This window comes from Lithobates pipiens, unplaced genomic scaffold, assembly GCF_037356315.1.
Source record: "Lithobates pipiens isolate NorthernLeopardFrog02 unplaced genomic scaffold, aLitPip1_a1.2 Scaffold_28, whole genome shotgun sequence".
Taxonomy (NCBI): Eukaryota; Metazoa; Chordata; class Amphibia; order Anura; family Ranidae; genus Lithobates; species Lithobates pipiens.
This window is the reverse complement of record NW_027507789.1, coordinates 78,211,126-78,231,694: the sequence shown is the minus strand read 5'-3', so window position 1 is coordinate 78,231,694 and position 20,569 is coordinate 78,211,126. Positions and strand designations below refer to the sequence as shown.

Genomic DNA, 20,569 nt, shown 5'->3' with positions numbered 1-20,569 from the left:
AGTACTGGCATCCTTTTTGCACCATGAATTGGGAGAGCAACAGACTTCTCCTGTCTGCGTGGAACTGGCAGACCAACCAGTGCAAGGCCTTAAGTATGTCTGACGCTGCCCTGGATACTCTCCCTCTGTTATCCAGGGCTTCAGTGTCGGCTGTGGTTCTGAGGCGCCTGATTTGGCTAAAATTCTGGTCTGCTGACCAGGCATCCAAAAAGCCCTGACGGATCTTCCCTTCCTTGGCGACTGGCTCTTTAGAGCCTCTTTGGATGACATTATTGAAAATGCCACAGGCCAGCAAGGCTAAGGAGCCACGCCGTAGGCAAGGGCCCTCATTTTCGTCTGCAAAATGCCTCAAGCCCGACAGGGTGTCCACGGACAGACAAAACATGCCTGGAACTGCAAGCCTGCGAGTAAGTGCTACCGCATGAAGGTTTGCCCCCACCCATGTCTCGGGTGGGGGGGGGGGGTCGCCTTTGGGAGTTTGCAGTCCGGGGGTCCTCTCGGCTATCTGACAATGGGTCTGCGATCTGATTTCCTCAGGCTACAAGATGGGGTTTCTCTCTTGGCCGCCAAACAGATTCTTTCCCTCCAGCATACCGTATCCCCGGCTCGCCGGGAGGCCCTATTGAGGGCAGTAAGGGACCTGCTGGGGTGGTTGTACCAGTTCTGGAATCGGAACGTTTCCAGGGATTCTACTCAAATCTGTTTGTGGCTCCCAAGAAGGAATGGGTACGTCCAATCTTGGACTTAAAAGCCCTCAATCACTTTGTAAAAGTGCGGAGGTTCAGAATGGAATCAGTTCGCTCAGTAGTCGCTGCACTCAATCAAGGGGACTCCCTGGCATCCTTGGACATCCAGGATGCGTACCTGCATATGCCTTCGGCATCAAAAGTTTCTGCGATTTGCAGTCGGAAGCCCACTACCAGTTTGTGGCTCTTCCTTTTAGTCTGGCATCAGCCCCCTCGAGTCTTTACCAAAGTATTGGCTCCAGTTTTGGGGTTGCTGCGGCAACGTGGGATCGTGCATGTGGGATACCTAGACTATCTCCTCCTGAGGGCATCTTCCGCCTCAGAAAAGGATGTGGTGATCACCATGCAGACCCTGCAAGAATTTGGGTGGCTGTTGAACCTAAAGAAGTCAATGATTGTACCGACCCAGCATCTGGAGTACCTAGGCTTGCTACTGGACTCCATGGAAGCGAGGGTTTTTCTCCCCTCAGACAAACTGCAGACTCTCAGATCCACGGTAAACCTGCTTATGAAGCGCAAGTGGTCATCACTCTGCTTTTGCACGTGAGTCCTGGGACTCATGGTAGCCTCCTTCGAGGCAGTACCTTATGCCCAGTCCCACACCAGAGTCCTGCAGAAGGAGATTCTGACAAAATGGGACCAATTTTAGTTATCCCTGGATCGACAGGTCCAGGTGAGCCAGTCAGATTCACTGATCTGGTGGCTGAGGTCCCCGGTGATTCAGTCCAGGAAATCATTCCTACCTCCTGAAGTGGGCAGTGATCACAACGGATGCCAGCCTATACGGCTGGGGTGGAGTGATGGGGGTTCAGTCGGCTCAGGGCTTCTGGTCGACAGAAGAATCCAAGTTGCCTATCTGCTTTGAATTGAGCGATCAGGCTGTGCCTCTCCACATGGTCGATGAGAATTCAGGGGCGTCCGATCAGGATCCAGTCAAGACAACACCACAACTGTGTCATATGTTAATCACCAAGGGGGAACAAGCTTAGCTGCTGCACAGGTGGTTGCTCACATACTTCGGTGTGCAGAGTGACACATACCGGCCCTGTCGGCCATTTGCATCCCGGGAGTGAAGAACTGGCACGCGGACTATCTGAGTCACCAGATGCTGGTCCCGTGAGAATGTCTCCAGATGCAACGCCCATTCAGGTTACTGTGCCTGAGGTGGTGGGGCACACCAGACGTGGTTCTTCTGGCCTCCCGTCTCAATTGGAAGCTGCCAAGATTTGTGTCCAGGACAAGAGATCTGTAGGCAGACACGATGGTGGCTCTGAGATCAGTACCAGCTGATCTACGCCTTTCCTCCACTAAAACTGTTACCACGTCTGCTTCGTAGGGTGGAAGCCGAGTGGAGGGTTCCAATACTGGTTGCTCCAGAATGGCCCCAGCGTCCTTGGTACGCAGACCTAGTGCGCCTGGTGGCAGACGCTCCCTGGCGACTGCCGTTGCAAGAGGACCTTCTGTCTCAAGGTCCGATTCTCCATCGTGCTTTACCATTGCTGGCTTTAACGGCATGGCTATTGAGAGCCAGGTGTTGAACTGGGGTCTGTTGGACTCTGATCCCCACTATGCTGAGAGCACAATCTTCTCCGAAGATATACCATCGTACCTGGAAGGCCTACCTCTCCATGTGTGAGGAGACAGGATGGCATCTGCGCTATTTTTCTATATCCAGAATCCTGCCTGCTGGTCAGCAGGGAGTAGACCCAAAATCTGCATTAAGGGGCAAATTTCAGCCGGGGGGGGTTGTTTAGCGGCTCCTGGCATCTCACTCATTAGTGAGTACCTTTTTGTTCAGGGGGTATGACATGTAGTCCCTCCGGTGCGTCCGTTACCCCTGTGGGATTTGAACCTGGTGTTGTCGGTACTTCAAAAAACAGCCGTTTGAGAATATCAGGGAGATACCCCTGTTGACTTTCCCAGAAAGTGGTCTTTCTAGTCGGAACTGGCGGCCTTGACTTGTAAATCGCCCTATCTGGTTATCCACAAGGATAAGGTGGTGTTGCGTCCGCAACCGTCCTTTCTAACGAAAGTGGACTTGGCTTTTCATATTAATGAGGACATTGTATTGCCATCTGTGTCCTAAACCAAAGCACCCTAAGGAGGTGGCCCTTCACACTCTGGACATGGTTCAGGCTCTGAAGGTGTATTTGTCTGCCACTGCTCCCTTTCGGAAGTCAGACTCTCTGTTTCAGTGACTGGTCCCAAGAAAGGCATGACGATCTCATCGGCCACTATTTCCAGGTGGATCAGACTGATTGTAGTACAAGCCTATGCCTTGAAGGGGCAGGTGCCCCCCTTTCAGGTCACGGCTCACTCCACAAGGGCAATCAGAACGTCTTGGGCCTTCTGACACCAAGCGTCTGTTGCTCAGGTGTGTAAAGCGGCGACCCGGTCATCTGTCTACACGTTTACCAAGTTCTACAAGGTATGCCTGTTTTGGCCGCAAAGTTTTGCAGGCGGCCGTATAGTTGCAATAGATTTCCCTTTTTCTTTTTTTTTTTTTTCTTTTTTTTTTCTCTTGCCACTGTGGGTGAAGGCTTTTTTGCTGTTTTCCCACCCCTCGTTTGGCACTGCTTGGGGACTTCCCAATTGTTATGAGGAGCTGTGTCAGTTAGTGAATATAAGAGAAAATAGGATTTTTTTGTGCTCGCCGCAAAATCCTTTTCTCTGTAATTCAGACACAGCACCCTCCTCATTTTTATCTTTACGTTATACTAACGTAATTGACGTACTGATGACTGCATGGCAGGGTGCAGGGTTGTTGCCCAAGGGACCGCCCCCTAGGCAGAGCTAAGAGTTCTGAGGGTTGTTGGGCATTAGTTGTGCTCTATTACTACCGTAGGAGATACAACGACCCAATGGTTATGAGAGGAGCTGTGTCGGTCAGTGAATTACAGAGAAAAGGATTTTACGGTGAGTACAAAAAATCCTATTTTTTTGAAACTGCTTACCTGTAAAATCCTTTTCTTTGAAGTACGGTACACAGAGGTTCTTCCCTCCTCCTTTTTTGGTATACACGTGTATTGCTTGGCTACAAAACTGAGGTACTCCCAGTAGTGGGAGGGGTTATATAGGGAGGGCACTTTTTGTCTTGGGTGTGCCGGTGTCATCACCTGAAGGTGGCCTATAACCCACATAGTAACTCAAATGGCTTTGTGTCACGTGATGTACTTCATAGAAAAGGATTTTTACAGGTAAGCTGTTATAAAAATCCTATTTTTCCAAGCCTGTAGAACTTTCCTTACATATTAGCCTTGTTTGGGGGTTTGTCAGATGCTTTTTCAAGATATAAGTCTACAGCCACCCCTTTGTCCAAAAGTTTGCTCACCTCCCAAAAAAATAAAAATCAGATTTGTTTAACTTCAGTCTTTCGTGAATCCTTGCTGCTCGTTGGGCAAAATTATTTTTCTAGTAAGAACTCATCTCTGGCCTTCTATTAAACTCTCCAATATCTTTCCAGCTATAGATGTTAAACAGGTCTGTAGTTACTCGGTAAAGACTTTGATCCCTTTTTAAATATTGGAACCACATTGACCTGACGCCAATCCAGTAGTACTATGCAGTCAGTCCCTAAAAATTTGAAATGATCAATTCTTTAAGGATCCATGGGTCCCAGGTGCTTTTGTCACCTTTTTTATTCTGTTTACATTTTTCTGGACCAGATCAGTTTTGATCCATAGTGGTTAATTTTTGTGTGTGGGTTTTTTTTTTTTTTCTTTGACTGTGGGCCACGCAGGTTTTATTTTTAGCCTTTTAAACTTGTTGTCCATGGAAATCTACTTGTGTAGTGTTTTATACAGTCCCTTTTAAAGAATTTCCATTTTTTTTCTGTGCACGGTGGATTTGATTTAAATGAAGTCTATTAAATCCCTAGTAAAAAGGCTTGATTTAAATCATAATTTTTAAACAAACTGTCATTTCTGTCCCACAACGGCTTTCTCTAACATGCTGTTGATGTGCCAACAATCCCATTCACTTTAATGGGATGGCTGGTGATGCGGCAGTGGCACAAGGTAAAGGACATGGTGGCAGCAGGTAATTGGATGCCTACTAACAGGCGCTACCATGATGGTTCTGAAATGACAGGTGCTCTTTAACCACTAAAGACCTGCTGTCGTACGTCGCTACTTTGACGTTAAATACTGTTATGGCAGAAGCTAGCTGCCATAACCCTGGTATTTTTAAAAATGGCTGGCAGTCCTTTTTCCGATAAGTGGTCACACTCAAACTGGTGTTCTTCCCCTGAAATCCAGGCAATTGCAACCGTGTCACCTGTAGACTGCGCGGTTCCCATGGACACCCTGACGGCCGTCCTCAATTCGTTTGTTGCCAAGATGGAGGCGGTGTGTCCGAAGAAACGTGCTAAAAAGCGGCCCCTCCTGTCCTCTGGGGAGAGCCCTGACGCAGACTCTGGTCCTGCTGAGGCCGGTCACCCCTGCTCTGTCTTGACAGACGCTGACCAGGACCGTTCGTACAGTGAGGATGAGTCCCCGTCCGGGTGCAACAAAGCGCTTGTTGGAGCACTTGTCACAGCTGTGCGGTGTACCCTGAAGATTAAGGAGCCAGCTGATCCCTCTGCTGATTTACCGGTCCCTTTTGGGTCCCGCAAGCCAGCACGTTCACCTAAGGCAGGGGTTGACAAATTTGCTTTGAATTTAGGAGCCAGTTAAAAAAGTTAGGAGCCAGTTTTTGTTTTGTTTTTTCAGCTCCCGGGGTAAGGCCACTCATTTTCACCCCTATCCCTAACTCGCAATGGAGCACCCAGTCAATAACTCCATTGAAACGCTGTTACATCAGGGGTATGGGCTGACCAGACAGAGTAAGGCTGGCAACAGATGGAACTGGCTGGCACTGCCAGGTGGCACTGGTTGCCACTGGAAGGCACGTGGAACTGCCAGATGGCACCGACAGGTGACACTGGTGTTGGCAGGTGGCACGGATTGGCGGTGGCAGGTGGCACGGACTGGCGGCACTGGTGTTGGCAGGTGGCACGGATTGGCGGTGGCAGGTGGCACTGACTGGCGGCACTGATTTGTGGTGACCGGTGGCACTGGTTGGCGGTGGCACTGGTTGGTGGCAGGTGGCACTGGTTGGTGGTGGCAGGTGGTATTGATTGGCAGGTGGCACTGGTTGGCGCTGGCAGGTAGCACTGTTTGGTTGCAGGTGGTATTGATTGGAGGTGGCACTGGTTGGCACTGATTGGTGGCAGGTGGCACTGATTGGCACTGGCAGGTTTCACACGGAGCACTCTGTTACTGAAATGTAACAGAGGAGCTGGCGGGACCCTGCCGGGGTGTGAAACTGACAAGTAACAGAGGTGGATATTTCAGCCTGATGTCGGGGTGGGCGGGACTCAGCAGCTATCAAACACCAGTCAACGATTGGGCTGCTTAAGAAAAGGGGCGGGCCACATACACGTAGCGGCCCGCCCAGATCTCATTGGCTGGTGTTTGATAGCTTGCTGGGTCCCGCCCACCCAACATCAGGCTGACAGATCCTCCTCTCTCCATTGCGTGTCAGTTTCACACACAGCGCGGTGCTGCAGAGTGTGAAGGAGGGAGGAGGACGGCAGTCAGTGTTAATGCTGCTGCATGTCTGGGGCATCGATAGTGAGTGGGCTGGTGGCAGCTTAGGCGCCAGGTCGCGATTTCTGGTCGCATTGGCGACCTGGCGCCTGGGGTTTGTCGAGCCCTGACCTAAGGTGTTCCCGTATTTGACTTATTTTGAAAAGTTCATCTACAGGTAATGGGGTTGGCCACAAAAGACCTTTTCGGTCCCAAAATACATGGCGGTGCGTTACCTCGCAGGGATTCTACTCTAATCTGTGATTCCCAAGAAGGAAGGGGTACGTCCGATCTTAGACCTAAAAGCCCTCAATCACTTTGTGAAAATGCAGAGGTTCAGAATGGAATCAGTTCGCTCAGTAGTCGCACTCCATCTAGGGTTCTCCCTGGTGTCCTTAGACATCCAGGATGCGTACCTGCACATACCCATATGCCTTTGGCATCAAAATGTCTGCGATTTGCAGTCGTACAACATGGGATCGCGATTGTGGGATACCTAGATCTCCTCCTGGGAGCATCTTCCGCCTCAGAATTAGAGGAGGATGTGGCGATCACCATGCAGACCCTGCAAGAATTTGGGTAGCTGTTGAACCTCCAAAGTCGATGATTGTGCCGACCTAGCGTCTGGAGTACCTAGGCTTGCTGTTGGACGCCAGGGGAGCTAGTTTTTCTCCCTTCAGACAAATTGCAGACTCAGATCTGCGGTCAAACTGATGAACCACAAGTGGTCGTCGCTCTGCTTTTGCATGCGAGTACTAGGACTCGTGGTAACCTACTTTGAGGCAGTACCTTATGCCCAGTTCCACACCAGAGTCCTGCAGAAGGAGATTCTGACAAAATGGGACAAATCTGTTGTCCCTTGATAGACAGATCCAGGTGAGTCAGTCAGACTCTCTGATCTGGTGGTTGAGGTCTCCTGTGATTCAGTCCGGAAAATCGTTCCTTCCTCTGAAATGGACGGTGTTCACAACAGACGCCAGTCAATCCGGCTGGGGTGGAGTGATGGGGGTTTAGTCAGCTCAGGGCCTCTAGTCGATTGAAGAATCCAAGTTGCCGATCAGACTGTGCCTCTACACATGGTCCATGAGACTTCAAGGGCGTCCGATCAGGATAGTCGGACAACGCCACAGCTGTGGCGTACATCAATCACCAAGGGGGAACAAGCTCAGCCACTGCACGGGAGGTCGCTTATGTACTTCGGTGGGCAGAGCGATGCGTACCAGCCCTGTTGGCCATTTACATCCCGGGAGTGGAGAACTGGCAGGCGGACTGAATCGACAAATGCTGGACCCAGGAGAATGGGCATTGCATCTGGAGATATTCAGGTTGCAGTGCCTGAAGTGGGGCACACTAGATGTGGATCTACTGGCGTCCCGTCTCAATCGGAAGGTGCCAAGATTTGTGTCCAGGACGAGATCTTTGGCCCGACACGTCAAACACGCTGGTGGCCCCCCGTGGGGTCTGTACCAGCTGAGCTACGCCTCCCCCCCCCCCCCCACTGAAACTGTTGCCACGTTTGCTTTGCAGAGTGGAAGTTGAGGGGATCCCAGTAATACTGGTTGCCCCAGATTGGCCTCAGCGTCCTTGGTACGCAGACCTGGTGCTTCTGGTGGCAGACGCTCCCTGGCAACTGCCGTTGCGAGAGGACCTGTCTCAATGTCCAATTCTCCATCCTGCTTTACCATCACTGACTTTAACGGCATGGCTATTGAGAGCCAGGTGTTGATGAACCGGGGTCTGTCGGACTCAGTGATTCCAACTATGTTGAGAGCACGGAAATCTTCTCTGAAGATATATCATTGTACCTGGAAAGCCTAAATCTCCATGTGTGAGGAGAAAGGATGGCATCCACACTCCTTTTCTATATCCAGGATCCTGCTGTTTCTCCAGCAAGGAGTTGACCAGAGATTGGCATTAAGCACCATCAAAGAGCAAATCCTCAGCCTTTGCTGTCTTCCCCCCCCCCCCCCCCCCCCCCCACGACCCCTAGCATCGCACTACTTAGTGAGTACCTTCGTTCAGGGGGTACGACACTTGGTCCCTCTGGTGCGTCCAGTTACCCCCATGGGATTTGAACCTGGTGTTGGCGCTTCAAAAACTGCCGTTTGAAAATATCAGGGAGATTCCCCCTGTCGACTTTCCCAGAAACTGGTCTTTCTAGTGCCCATCACATCGGCCAGGAGGGTTTCGGAATTGGCAGCCTTGTCCTGCAAGTCCACAGGGATAAGGTGGTGTTGCGCCTGCAAATGTCCTTTCTATCGAAAGTGGCCTCGACTTTTCATATCAATGAGGACATTGTATTACCATCTGTATCCTAAACGGAAGCACCCTAAGGTGGCCCTTCACGCTCTTGACGTGGGTTAGGGCTCTGAAGGTGTATTTGTGTGCCACGGCTCCCTTTCGGAAGTCAGACTCCAACATTTTTTTTGGTGGCTGGTCCAAAGAAAGGCATGGGGTGCCCCCCTTTCCGGTAACGGCCCACTCCACAAGGGCAATCGAATGTCTTGGGCCTTCTGACACCAAGCGCCGGTCGCTCAGGTGTGTAAGGTGGCGACCTGGTCGTCTGTCCACATGTTTACCAAGTTCTACAAGGTAGACGTCAGTGCATCGGCTGATGCCTGTTTTGGCTGCAAAGTTTTGCAGGCGGCTGTGTAGTTGCAACAGATAATTTTTTCCTGTTTTTTTTCGATAAAAACGCAGTACTGTTGTGTTAATGCACTGTTGCATTACTTCTGCAGTTTGGTGCTGAGGATACCCTTTTTTTATTTTTTTAGGGTGGTTTTCCAAGCACTGCTGTTTTTTGTGGGTATAGTTTCACTAATTCCCACTTGCCATGGTGGATGAAGTTTTTATGCTGTTTTTTTCCCACCCCTTGTTTTGGCACTGCTTGGGGGACGTCCCGTTTGTTACAGAGAGGAGCTGTGTCGGTCGGTGAATATAAGATAATGGGATGTGTTGTACTCGCCGTAAAATCCTTTTCTCTGTAATTCACCGACCGACAGCACCCGCCCCTCTCTTTGTTATACTGCTTGTTGACTTACTGATGCTGCTTTACAAGGTGGAGGGTTGTAGCCTGAGGGTAAAAAGGATTTTGCGGTGAGTACAAAAAATCCTATTTTTGCATGCGAGTCCTCTCATGGTAGCCACTTTGTATTTTGCCTCCTTTGCCTAAGTGGGGCACGCCAGATGTGGAGCTCCTAACTTGACTCAGAAGGTACAGAGGTTTGTGGCCAGGTCAAAGGATCCCTGGGCAGATGCAGCAGACGCGTTGGTGGCTCCATGGGGGCATTATCGCCTGATTTTGTTTTCTCTCTGCTCAAACTTCTACCATGTCTGCTTCGCAGAGTGGAGGCCAAGGGGATTCCGGTAATTCTGATTGGCCCCGGCGTCCGTGGTACGCCGACATAGTAAGAATGGTGGAAGATCTTCCTTGATGACTGCCAAGGTCCAACACTCTTCTCCCCCCCCCCCCCCCCCCCCGGGTTTTGTTTTGAATGTTGGTTATTTTTTTTATTTTTTGTAATGACTATTTCCAGGACAATATCCCTTTTAAGATGATAAACATTTCATCGGTAACAATCGCCAGAGAATTTACAAGAAAAGGGAGTGTGATTAGGAGCCAATGAACGTCTAAGAAGCTGCGCTACTCGAACCATGGAAACACGTTGACGTTACACTACTACTCAGTCCTGACATGACGCTGAGTGGTGTGGAGAGGCTGCAATCGCTCTGAGGTTGGCCAATGACTGATGCAGTGTACCAGCATATATATGACCTGGATATGAGTACATACTGGCGGCAGTCTCTCTCAACCTTTAGCAGTAAGAATGGTCGCTGGATTGAATCCCAACCACGACACTACCTGCCTGGCGTTTGCATGTTCTCCATGTGCCTGCGTGGGTTTCCTCCGGGTCCTCCGGTTTCCTCCCACAATCCAGACATGCAGGTAGGTTAAATGGCTTCTGTCCAAAATTGGCCCTAGTATATGAATGGGGACCTTGGATTGTGGGCTTATAGAGGGTAGGGACTGATGTGAGTGTGCAATGTACAGGGATATGGACAATTGTAGAAACTCACTCAGGTTGAACTGGATGGACTGGTGTCTTTATTCAACCTTAATAACTATAACCTACCAGACACTAAATGTGAACTACAGACGGACATTGCAGTAAATGCGGACACTGTGGGGTGAAGTGGTAATATATTGATAAACCTCTCAACACTTGCTGAATTCTATCTGATTTGAGTTGCTTTTTGACGTAACAGCTGTAAGCCGTATTTGTCTATTTACATCCGTGACTAGTATGAACATTTTGCTTCGCTCCTTTGTCTGCTTAACCAGTTGAGACCCGCGCTATAGCCGAAGGATGGCTACAGCGCGGATCTCCTTTGCCAGGACTACGTCTATTGACGTCGTCCCGTGCTCGAGCGGCCTGCGCGCCCCCTGAGGGCCGCGCTCTGTGATCGGCGAGTCTGAGACTCGCCTGATCACCGATCCGAGCAAGGGGTCGATCCCAACCCCTTATCACGTGATCAGCTGTCAGCCAATGACAGCTGATCATGTGATATAACGGAGCCGGTAATCGGCTATTATTCCTCCTTGCGCTGCCAGTGCCCACCTGCCCCCTGCTTTGCCACATCAATAAAAGTGCCCACAGTGCCACCCAGCAGTGCCCACAGTGCCACCCAGCAGTGCCCACAGTGCCACCCAGCAGTGCCCACAGTGCCACCCAGCAGTGCCCACAGTGCCACCCAGCAGTGCCCACAGTGCCACCCAGCAGTGCCCACAGTGCCACCCAGCAGTGCCCACAATCTGCCTTAACAAAGGTGCCGCCTATCTGTGCCCACCAGTGCCCACCAGTGCCGCCTTATCTGTGCCTATCAGTGCCCACCAGTGCCGCCTCATCAGCGCACTTCAATGAAGTAGAAAAATGACCTGTTTGCAAAATTTTATAACAAACTATTAAACATGATTATTTTTTTGCATCTTTTGTTTGTTTAGCAAAAAATAAAACTCCCAGCTGTAATTAAATACCACCAAAAGAAAGCTCTATTTGTGGGAAAAAAAATGATAAACATTTCATTTGGGTACAGTGTTGTATGCCCGCGCAATTGTCATTCACAGTGCATCAGCGCTGAATCGGTCTGGGACTGAGGGTGGTTTAAGTGCCCAGTAAGCAAGTGGTTAAATAAGAGCTGATTAGTTGCCAGTTGTTGAAACCTTGTAAGTTGGCTGGCCGCATTGGAATGTGCTTTGCAATTGTGCAATACTTGTTCCTGTGAAAATTGATTAGAAGGCTGTTACAACCAATAGATACCTCCTAGATTGGACTTTCCGTTTTTGTGCATCTGCATTTCTATTTTTGTACTGCTGCATATTTTTGATCTTTCAGCACCAAGGGATGGAGAAATATATATACTATATTATAGCCAAACTATTAAGATAAGTGCTACTTGCAGATAGGAATTGTTTGGATTGAATTTACAACTTCTCTGCTATCTACCTCCTCTGCTCCCTTCCCCCACTCAAATTTTGACTTGGTCCATTGATCGTTTAGCCATTGGATGAAATGGGGAATTTTTTGATCCCATATTAAATAGGCATTCAAATTACGTGGGTTACAATGGACTAAAGCAATTGTTTTATGTATGTCCTGTTTGTCTTATCATCTGTGGTAACTTAATTATATTTAAGAACCATTTTTCTGAAACGCACAACTTTTTCTATTGGGATATTCTAATAAATTTGGTTTAACTTAATCTATTTAGATCTATTTATTACCAACAGTAACCCCTTTGTTAGCCTGCTTCTAAGGAGCTAATTTTTTTTCTATATCGCGTATGTGCCTGTCCCTGCAATGCACTGCTGCAGTAAAACTGCATGAGTGGGGTAATGGTTAAACACTGCACAGATTTTATATTACTACATAATGCTGTTTCTTTTTGTTGGATTTAATTCTGCAGTTTTTTTTTTCTTCTAGATACTCTGTTGATATCCCTCTTGACAAAGCTGTGGTGAACAAGGATGTTTTCAGGGACCCAGCTCTGAAACGGAAAGCCAGACGGGAGGCCAAAGTAAAATTTGAGGAAAGGTTGGTATTAGAAAAATATTGATGCTGCTTTACATAAAATGTTTTTAGTTTTAGCCTGGGTTCACACTATTGCGATGTGGGAACCATCACGATTCCAGTGCCGGTTTCTGCATCGCATCTCCTTTGCAGGCAGGTCACACTGCCCTTTGCGAACCCCTGCGGGTCAACAGATCTGTTTGCAGATCGCAATGCAAACTGAATTTGGACAGGAATTGGATAACCCATGCAATCCGATTCCGGGGGTGGGGGGTTAAAAAGGTTCTTGCACCTTTTTCGTGCAAATCCAACGAAAGTTCAGCCATGCAACTGTGTGGCTGAATTCACATTGCACAGCAATGTGGTGCAAATCACATGCAATGTCTGTGTTCGCAATATTGTGAACTATGGCATAGTGATCAATTTGTGACATTCAAGCATGATTGCTGCAAAACAAGTCCTATTCAGTGTAAACAGCGTATTTTTATATAGTTTGTCATGCCATTGCACAGAGCAGGTAAGTATAGACATGTATGTTACCTTTTTTACAATCCTTAACCACAACATCTCCCTGTAAAAATTAAAGAACTGAGGAAGAATGGGCCTGTGCCCTGTTAGACTCTGCCAACCAAAGATTAAATTATCTTATAGTTTACAGCTAGATTGGATAACTGGGGGGGGGGGGGGGCATACAATGACATTCTCCCAGAATTGCGCACCTGGGAACGTCCTGACAGTCGGGTCCTCTGGACCCGGTTCGTCATGGAACAGGTAAAGGGCCTATGACAGCAGCCCTTTAACATGTGATCATTCTGTTCAATGATGGAGCGATCAGTTGTCAACAAACTGGAGCATGTCTGGTCCAGCTCCTCCCCTATCCTCACACAGAATAGGTTACACCAGATACAGCAGTGCTGTGGGCTGGATCTGAAGTGATCATCTGCGCCACCTCAGTGCTCATCCATACCACTACAGTGTCTTAAAGTGTAATGGGTAGTCAAATATATATTTGAAATGTATGCCCTTAGCACACCTGATGGTGCATGTTGAGCCTCTGAATGTGGCCATGCTGTGGCAAACTCATTTTTGCTATGTTCATGCTAGAAATATCCTATATATGAACAACTTTGTGTGTTAAAACCTTTTTTTCTTTCCACATTTTCGAAAAAAATTATAGGTCCATAAATATTGGGACATCATCACAATTCTAATCTTTTTGGCTCTATACACTTCCACAATGGATTTGAAAGCAAACAAGATGTGCTTTTAACGGCAGGCTTTCAGCTTTAATTTGAGGGTATTTGCATCCAAATCTGGTGAACGGTGTAGGAATTACAACAGTTTGTATATGTGCCTCCCACTTTTTAAGGGACCAAAACTAATGGGACAGATTAACACTCATCCATCAAACTCACTTTTTAAAGTGGTTGTAAACCCTTACAAACCACTTTGACCTACAGGTAAGCCTAGATTAAGGCTTACCTGTAGGTCCAAGAAATATCTCCTAAACCTATACGGTTTAGGAGATATTTGCCTGAAGACAGGCACCGCTGTCTACGGCGCATGCGCCGTAGACAGCGACGCGCAGGCACACTGAGCGCGGCATTTCCAACAATGGATCTGCCACCCGTGTCGGCTCCCGTGCACATGCGCGGGAGAGACGTCATCGCGGCTCCGCCGAATGACAGCTGCGAGACGCCACCAGCAAGATGGATGCGGCGGACTACAGGGGACAGCGGCGACTTCGCTGGCTCCTGTGTCAGGTAAGTGACACATAATGGGCTACTATGCGATGCATAGTAGTCCATTATGCTTTGCCTTTGCAGGGAATGAAAGAGGAAGTAAACTCATCAGGGTTTACTTCCTCTTTAATACTTGGTTGCAAATTCTGTTCAATTACAGCCTGAAGTCTGGAATGCATAGACATCACCAGACGCTGGGTTTCATCCCTGGTGATGGCCTGCCAGGCCTCTAGTGCAACTGTCTTCAGTTCCTGCTTGTTCTTGGGTAGAGGTCGACCGATATGGGTTTGTCTCTGGCCGATACCGATATTTAGAAATTGCCGATATGTTAGGCCGATTTATTTTTTCTCCATCTCATAAAATCTAACAGTTAGAAACATTTCACACGGGAGTGTTTTTCAGGCACTTTTGGGCTAAAAATAGCACCTGCAAAGTGCCTGCAAAACTGCTCCCTTGCAGTCAGTGTGGAAGCCCGAGTGCTTTCACACTGAGGAGATGCGCTGGTAGGATGTTAAGTCCTGCAAGCAGCATCTTTGGAGTGGTGTATACCACTCCTGCCCATTGAAATGAATGGGCACCGCTGCCGAAGCACCTGCAATGCATTTGGCAGCGGCGCTTCACGGGCACATTTAACCCCTTCCTCGGCCCCTAGCTGGATTATAAGTGCCCCGCTAGCAGCCGAACTGGCAGCGTTTTACCGTCGTCACCTGCCCACTCCAGTGTGAAAGCAGCCTTAAGTGATACAGAATTTCTTACATATAAACATTTATTAAACAAAACAAACATCCAATCAGTTCACCTGTATGTATAATTTAGATTAAAAAAAGGGAGATTAAAATACACAAAAACAGGTAATCAAAAGTTTTGGACGAAAAAAATAAACTAACTTTACTTTTTTTTTTTCCCAAATGCGCTTAAGTGATTTTCTAGCAGAAAATACAGGATTTTTATTTGTAAGCATCGTGTCAAAAGATTTAGTCTTTAAAAGGGAAGTAAACCCTTCCAAACAACTTGGACCTATAGGTAAGCCTAGATTAAGGCTTACCTGTAGGTCCAAGCAATATCTCCTAAACCTATATGGTTTAGGAGATATTTGCCCGAAAATGGGCACCGCTGTCTACGGCGCATGCGCCGTAGACAGCGGCGCGCAGGCGCACTAAATGCGGCAAATCCAAGAATGGATTTGCCAAATTTGTCGACTCCCGTGCGCATGCGCGGGAGTGACGTCATCGCGGCTTCGCCGTATGACAGCAACGGAGCTGCGAGGCGCGACTCCCGTGCGCATGCGCGGGAGTGACGTCATCGCGGTTGCGCCGCTGTCATTGGTCGGAGCTGCGAGACGCCACCAGCAAGATGGACGCGGCGGACTACAGGGATCAGCGGCGACTTCGCTGGCTCCTGTGTCAGGTAAGTGACACATAATGAGCTACTATGCGATGCATAGTAGTCCATTATGCTTTACCTTTGCAGGGAAAAAAAGAGGAAGTAAACCCATCAGGGTTTACTTCCTCTTTAACCACCTTCAGACCGGACCATTTTGCTGGTAAATGACCAGAGGTCTTTTTACACTTTGGCACTGCGCTGCTTTAACTGGTAATTGCGCGGTCATGCAATGTTGTACCCAAACGAAATTTGCGTCCTTTTCTTCCCACAAATAGAGCTTTCTTTTGATGGTATTTGATTGCCTCTGCGATTTTTATTTTTTGCGATATAAACGTAAAAAGACCGCAAATTTTGAAAGAAAATGATATTTTTTACTTTTTGTTAGAAAAATCCAATAAACTCAATTTTAGTCATACATTTAGGCCAAAATGTATTCAGCCACATGTCTTTGGTAAAAAAAGTCAATAATTGTATATTTATTGGTTTGCGCAAAAGTTGTCACATCTACAAACTAAGGTACATTTTCTGGAATTCACGCAGCTTTTAGTTTGACTGCCTATCTCATTTCTTGAGGTGGTAAAATGGCAGGGCAGTACAAAACCCCCCCAAATGACCCCATTTTGGAAAGTAGACACCCTAAGGAAATTGATAAGAGGCATGTTGAGCCCATTGAATATTTTATTTTTTTGCCGCAAGCGATTGAATAATGACAAAAAAATTTTTTTTTTTTTTTTACAAAGTTGTCACTAAATGATATATTGCTCACACATGCCATGGTTATATGTGGAATTGTACCCCAAAATACATTCTGCTGCTTCTCCTGAGTACGGGGATACCACATGTGGTCGACTTTTTGGAAGCCTAGCCGCGTACGGGGCCCCGAAAGCCAAGCACCGCCTTCAGGATTTCTAAGGGCATACATATGTCATTTTACTCCTCACTACCTATCACAGTTTTGAAGGCCATAAAATGCCAAGATGGCACAAAACCCCCACAAATGACCCCATTTTAGAAAGACACCCCAAGCTATTTGCTGAGAGGCATGTTGAGTCCATGGAATATTTTATATTTTGCCACAAGTTGCGGGAAAAGTACAAACTTTTATTTTTTTTTTATTTTTTTTTCACAAAGTTGTCACTAAATGATATATTGCTCACACATGCCAGGGGCATATGTGAAATGACACCCCAAAATAAATTCTGCTGCTTCTCCTGAGTACAGGGATACCACATGTGTGGGACTTTTTGGGAGCCTAGTCGCGTACGGGGCCCCGAAAACCAAGAACCGCCTTCAGGATTTCTAAGGGTGTAAATATTTGATTTCACACCTCACTACCTATCACAGTTTTGAAGGCCATAAAATGCCAAAATGGCACAAAACCCCCCAAAATGACCCCATTTTGGAAAGTAGACACCCCAAGCTATTTGCCGAGAGGCATGATGAGTATTTTGCAGCTCTCATTTGTTTTTGAAAATGAAGAAAAAAAAAATAATGTATATTTTTTTTCTTTTTTTCAATTTTCAAAACTTTGTGACAAAAATGAAGGTCTGCAAAATACTAACCATACCTCTCGGCAAATAGCTTGGGGTGTCTCCTTTCCAAAATGGGGTCACTTGGGGGGATTTTGTGCTATCTGGGCATTCCATGGCCTCCGAAACTGTGATAGGCAGTGAGGAATGAAATCAAAAATTTACACCCTTAGAAATCCTGAAGGTGGTGCTTGGATTTTGGGGTACCGTACGCGGTTAGGCTCCCAAAAGGTCTCACACTTGTGGTATCCCCGTACTCAGGAGAAGCAACAGAATGTATTTTGGGGTGTAATTTTACATATAACCATGGCATGTTTGAGCAATATATCATTTAATGACAACTTTGTGCAAAAAAAAAAATAATGTATTTTTTCCACAACTTTTGTCAAAATATAAAATATTCCATGGACTCGACATGCCTCTCGGCAAATAGCTTGGGGTGTCTACTTTCTAAAATGGGGTCATTTGGGGAGGTTTTGAACTGTCCTGGCATTTTATGCACAACATTTAGAAGCTTATTGTAATTTTTTTTTTTCATGCAGCCTGTGGGCTGAACGAAAAAAAAATATTGATCGGTGGGTATGCCCACCATTAGATACCTCCCTTCATCCACCCACTTCTAATGGTGGGCATACATGCACCATTTATATATGCCGAAGCATGGGGGCATCCTCCCGCAAAAGGTAGGAGCAGATCGCTCCTCCACCCCTTATGCCCCCATGCTTCGGCATATATGCTCTTTTTTTAACTGTGGTGGTGAAATCACCCCCGACAGTGCTGGAGTCGCGGCTTTATGTATCATGGGAGCAAACGCTGTTGCTGTCAAGATAAATAAATCCGCGCTGCAACTGAATGGCGTATCTGCTAAGCAAATGATGGTTAACAATAAAACAAAGTAACATTACAGTATAACAGTAAGACGTACCATACCTGCAAAGCAAATACAAAAAAAATAGCAAAAAATAACACATTTAACACAATCTGTGCCTAAAATATATATATGCCGAAGCATGGGGGCATCCTCCGGCAAAAAGTTATGCCATGTACATACATTCAAACTTTTCCACGGGCAAGCCCTCCGTCGGAATTTTGACTGTATGTACGTGGCATTAGGAGCAAAATCGCTCCTCCACCCCTTATGCCCCCATGCTTCGGCATATATGCTCTTTTTTAACTGTGGTGGTGAAATCACCTCCGACAGCGCTGGAGTCGTGGCTTTACGTATCGTGGGAGCAAACGCTGTTGCTGTCAAGATAAATAAATCCACGCTACAGCTGAATGGCGTACCTGAAAACAAAAAATGGTTAACAATAAAACATTGCAGAATAGAATACAGTACAAAGGAGCAGAACAATAGAGAGAGAGAGAACAATAAAACGCCAACTATTTTTGGTTTTTTTATTTTATATTTTTTTTGTTTTTGGTTTTTTTACTTTTTTAACACTTTTTTATGTAACTTTAACACTTCTGTTGTAACGGTTCCAGCGGTTTGGGTCTCTCAAAATGTGATGGCATCTTGGGAGACCCTGTGAACGTGTGCCTAGCCTGTGCAATGCTGTACCCTACGCTAATACTCAACTAGTTCATGGTAGCGTTCAAAACACTCACCCTGACAAAGACCAGGATTGCCAGGACAGCGTGGACAATAAGAACGGGTGTCACGCCTAAATCCGCGCTTTCTGTAGACACGACATTTTCTTTGGGGGGCTCGTTGGGTAGGGGTACTCGGGAGGACATAAGAATAATGCCTCTCATGCAGCCGGCTTACTGCATCTGGTAGGGCAAGGTGAGGTGGAGCACCGCCTGGATACAGAAGGGCTCTGACGATATCCTCCTGGAATTTGAGGAAGGATCCAGTCCGTCCTGAAGCTTTGTGTAGTACATAAGCATTCAGTATAGCCAATTGGAATAAATAAACACACTTTTTTGTACCAGCGTCTGGACTTAAGGGCAACTAGATACGGCGCCAACAACTGGTCATTGAGGTCCACCCCTCCCATGTTAAGGTTATATTTGTGGACACAGAGGGGTTTCTCCACAATACCAGTCGCCGTAGGAATTTGGACCGTCGTGTCTGCATGAAGGGAGGTAAGAACGAAAACATTCTTATTATCCCTCCACTTCATAGCGAGCAAATTATTACTGCGCAAGCAGGCTCTCTCCCCCAGCCTAAGACGGGACTCTACAAGCCGCTGGGGAAAGCCCCGGCGATTAGGTCGCACGGTGCCACATGCTCCAATCTGCTGATCAAACAAGTGACTAAACAGTGGCACGCTTGTGTAATAATTGTCCACGTACAAGTGGTACCCCTTTCCGAATAAGGGTGACACCATGTCCCACACTAGCTTGCCAGCGCTTCCTATGTAGTCAGGGCAGTTCTCCGGCTCTACGTGACTATCTTTACCCTCATAAACCATGAAACTACGTGTATAGCCTGTGGCCCTGTCACAGAGCTTATACATCTTGACCCCGTATCTGGAACGCTTGTTGGGGACGTATTGTTTGAATGACAAGCGACCAGAAAACTTAATCAGGGACTCATCAACGCAGACAACTTGATCGGGAGTAAACAAGTCTGCAAAACGTTGGTTGAAGTGGTTTGAGGGGCCGAATTTTGTAGAGCCGATCGTATTCAGGGTCTCCACGAGGACGACAGAGTTCATTGTCGCTGAAGTGCATGAACCGCAAAATCTGCTCGTATCGTGCCCTGGACATGGAAGCAGAGAACACGCGCATATGGTGAATTGGGTCAGTGGACCAATATGACCGCAACTCACTCTTTTTGGTTATGCCCATGTTGAGGGAGAGGCCCAGAAAGATTTTAAATTCGGAAACCGTAACTGGTTTCCATTGTCTGGCAAGGGCGGACTGGGGAATAGTGGCGATGTGTTGAGCAGCGTACAAATTGGTTTGGTCCACAATAGATCTATAGAGATCTTCGGTGAAAAACAGTGAGTAAAAGTCAAGTGTCGTAAAATCAACTGTTTCCACGTTAATGCCAGGTTGGCCAGTGAATGGGGGAAGTACGGGTTCTGCAGAAGTGGTGGGCACCCAAATAGGATTGGCGAATTCTGCAGGAAGGGCACTATGGGTACGACGGGCCTGTCTGTCTTCTTCTTGGTGGCAGCGGGACACTACTTGTGCTTGCCACCTCGCCAGCTTGAACTGCACTTATGGGACTCGCCACGTCACCACGTGTTACTGCAGTGCTGGATGTAGGTCCAGGGTGTACTAGGCCGCTGGTGCTTGCCAGTTCACCAGAAGGATGAGCGGCTCTAGTACGTCTCTGCTCCATACGAGTGGCCTGCGGTTTATGCACCTCAACAGAATACATTCGGGATCGGGCACACCTGTCCCTAACAGAGGCCTCATCTCCGTCGTCAGAGCTATCTGTCATGGAGCCGCTGTCCTCTACAGGATCGTATTCTGAGCCTGAATCTGACAGATGAGTGACGTCCTCTTCACTATCTGTCATGCTCAGAAACGTGTAGGCCTCTTCACTAGTGTACCTTTGCTTTGCCATTTTGGGCTCTA

The 20,569-nt window shown here is 47.4% G+C and overlaps 1 protein-coding gene across 1 annotated transcript in view; it reads left to right on the top strand.

Annotated features, from left to right (window-relative positions):
• Positions 1–20,569, top strand: part of RPL27 (ribosomal protein L27) — a 39,967-nt gene that overhangs the window by 15,373 nt on the left and 4,025 nt on the right. The window contains exon 3 of the mRNA XM_077459425.1: positions 12,295–12,405. Coding sequence (XP_077315551.1) covers positions 12,295–12,405 — 111 coding nt within the window. The remainder of the gene's footprint in view (positions 1–12,294; positions 12,406–20,569) is intronic.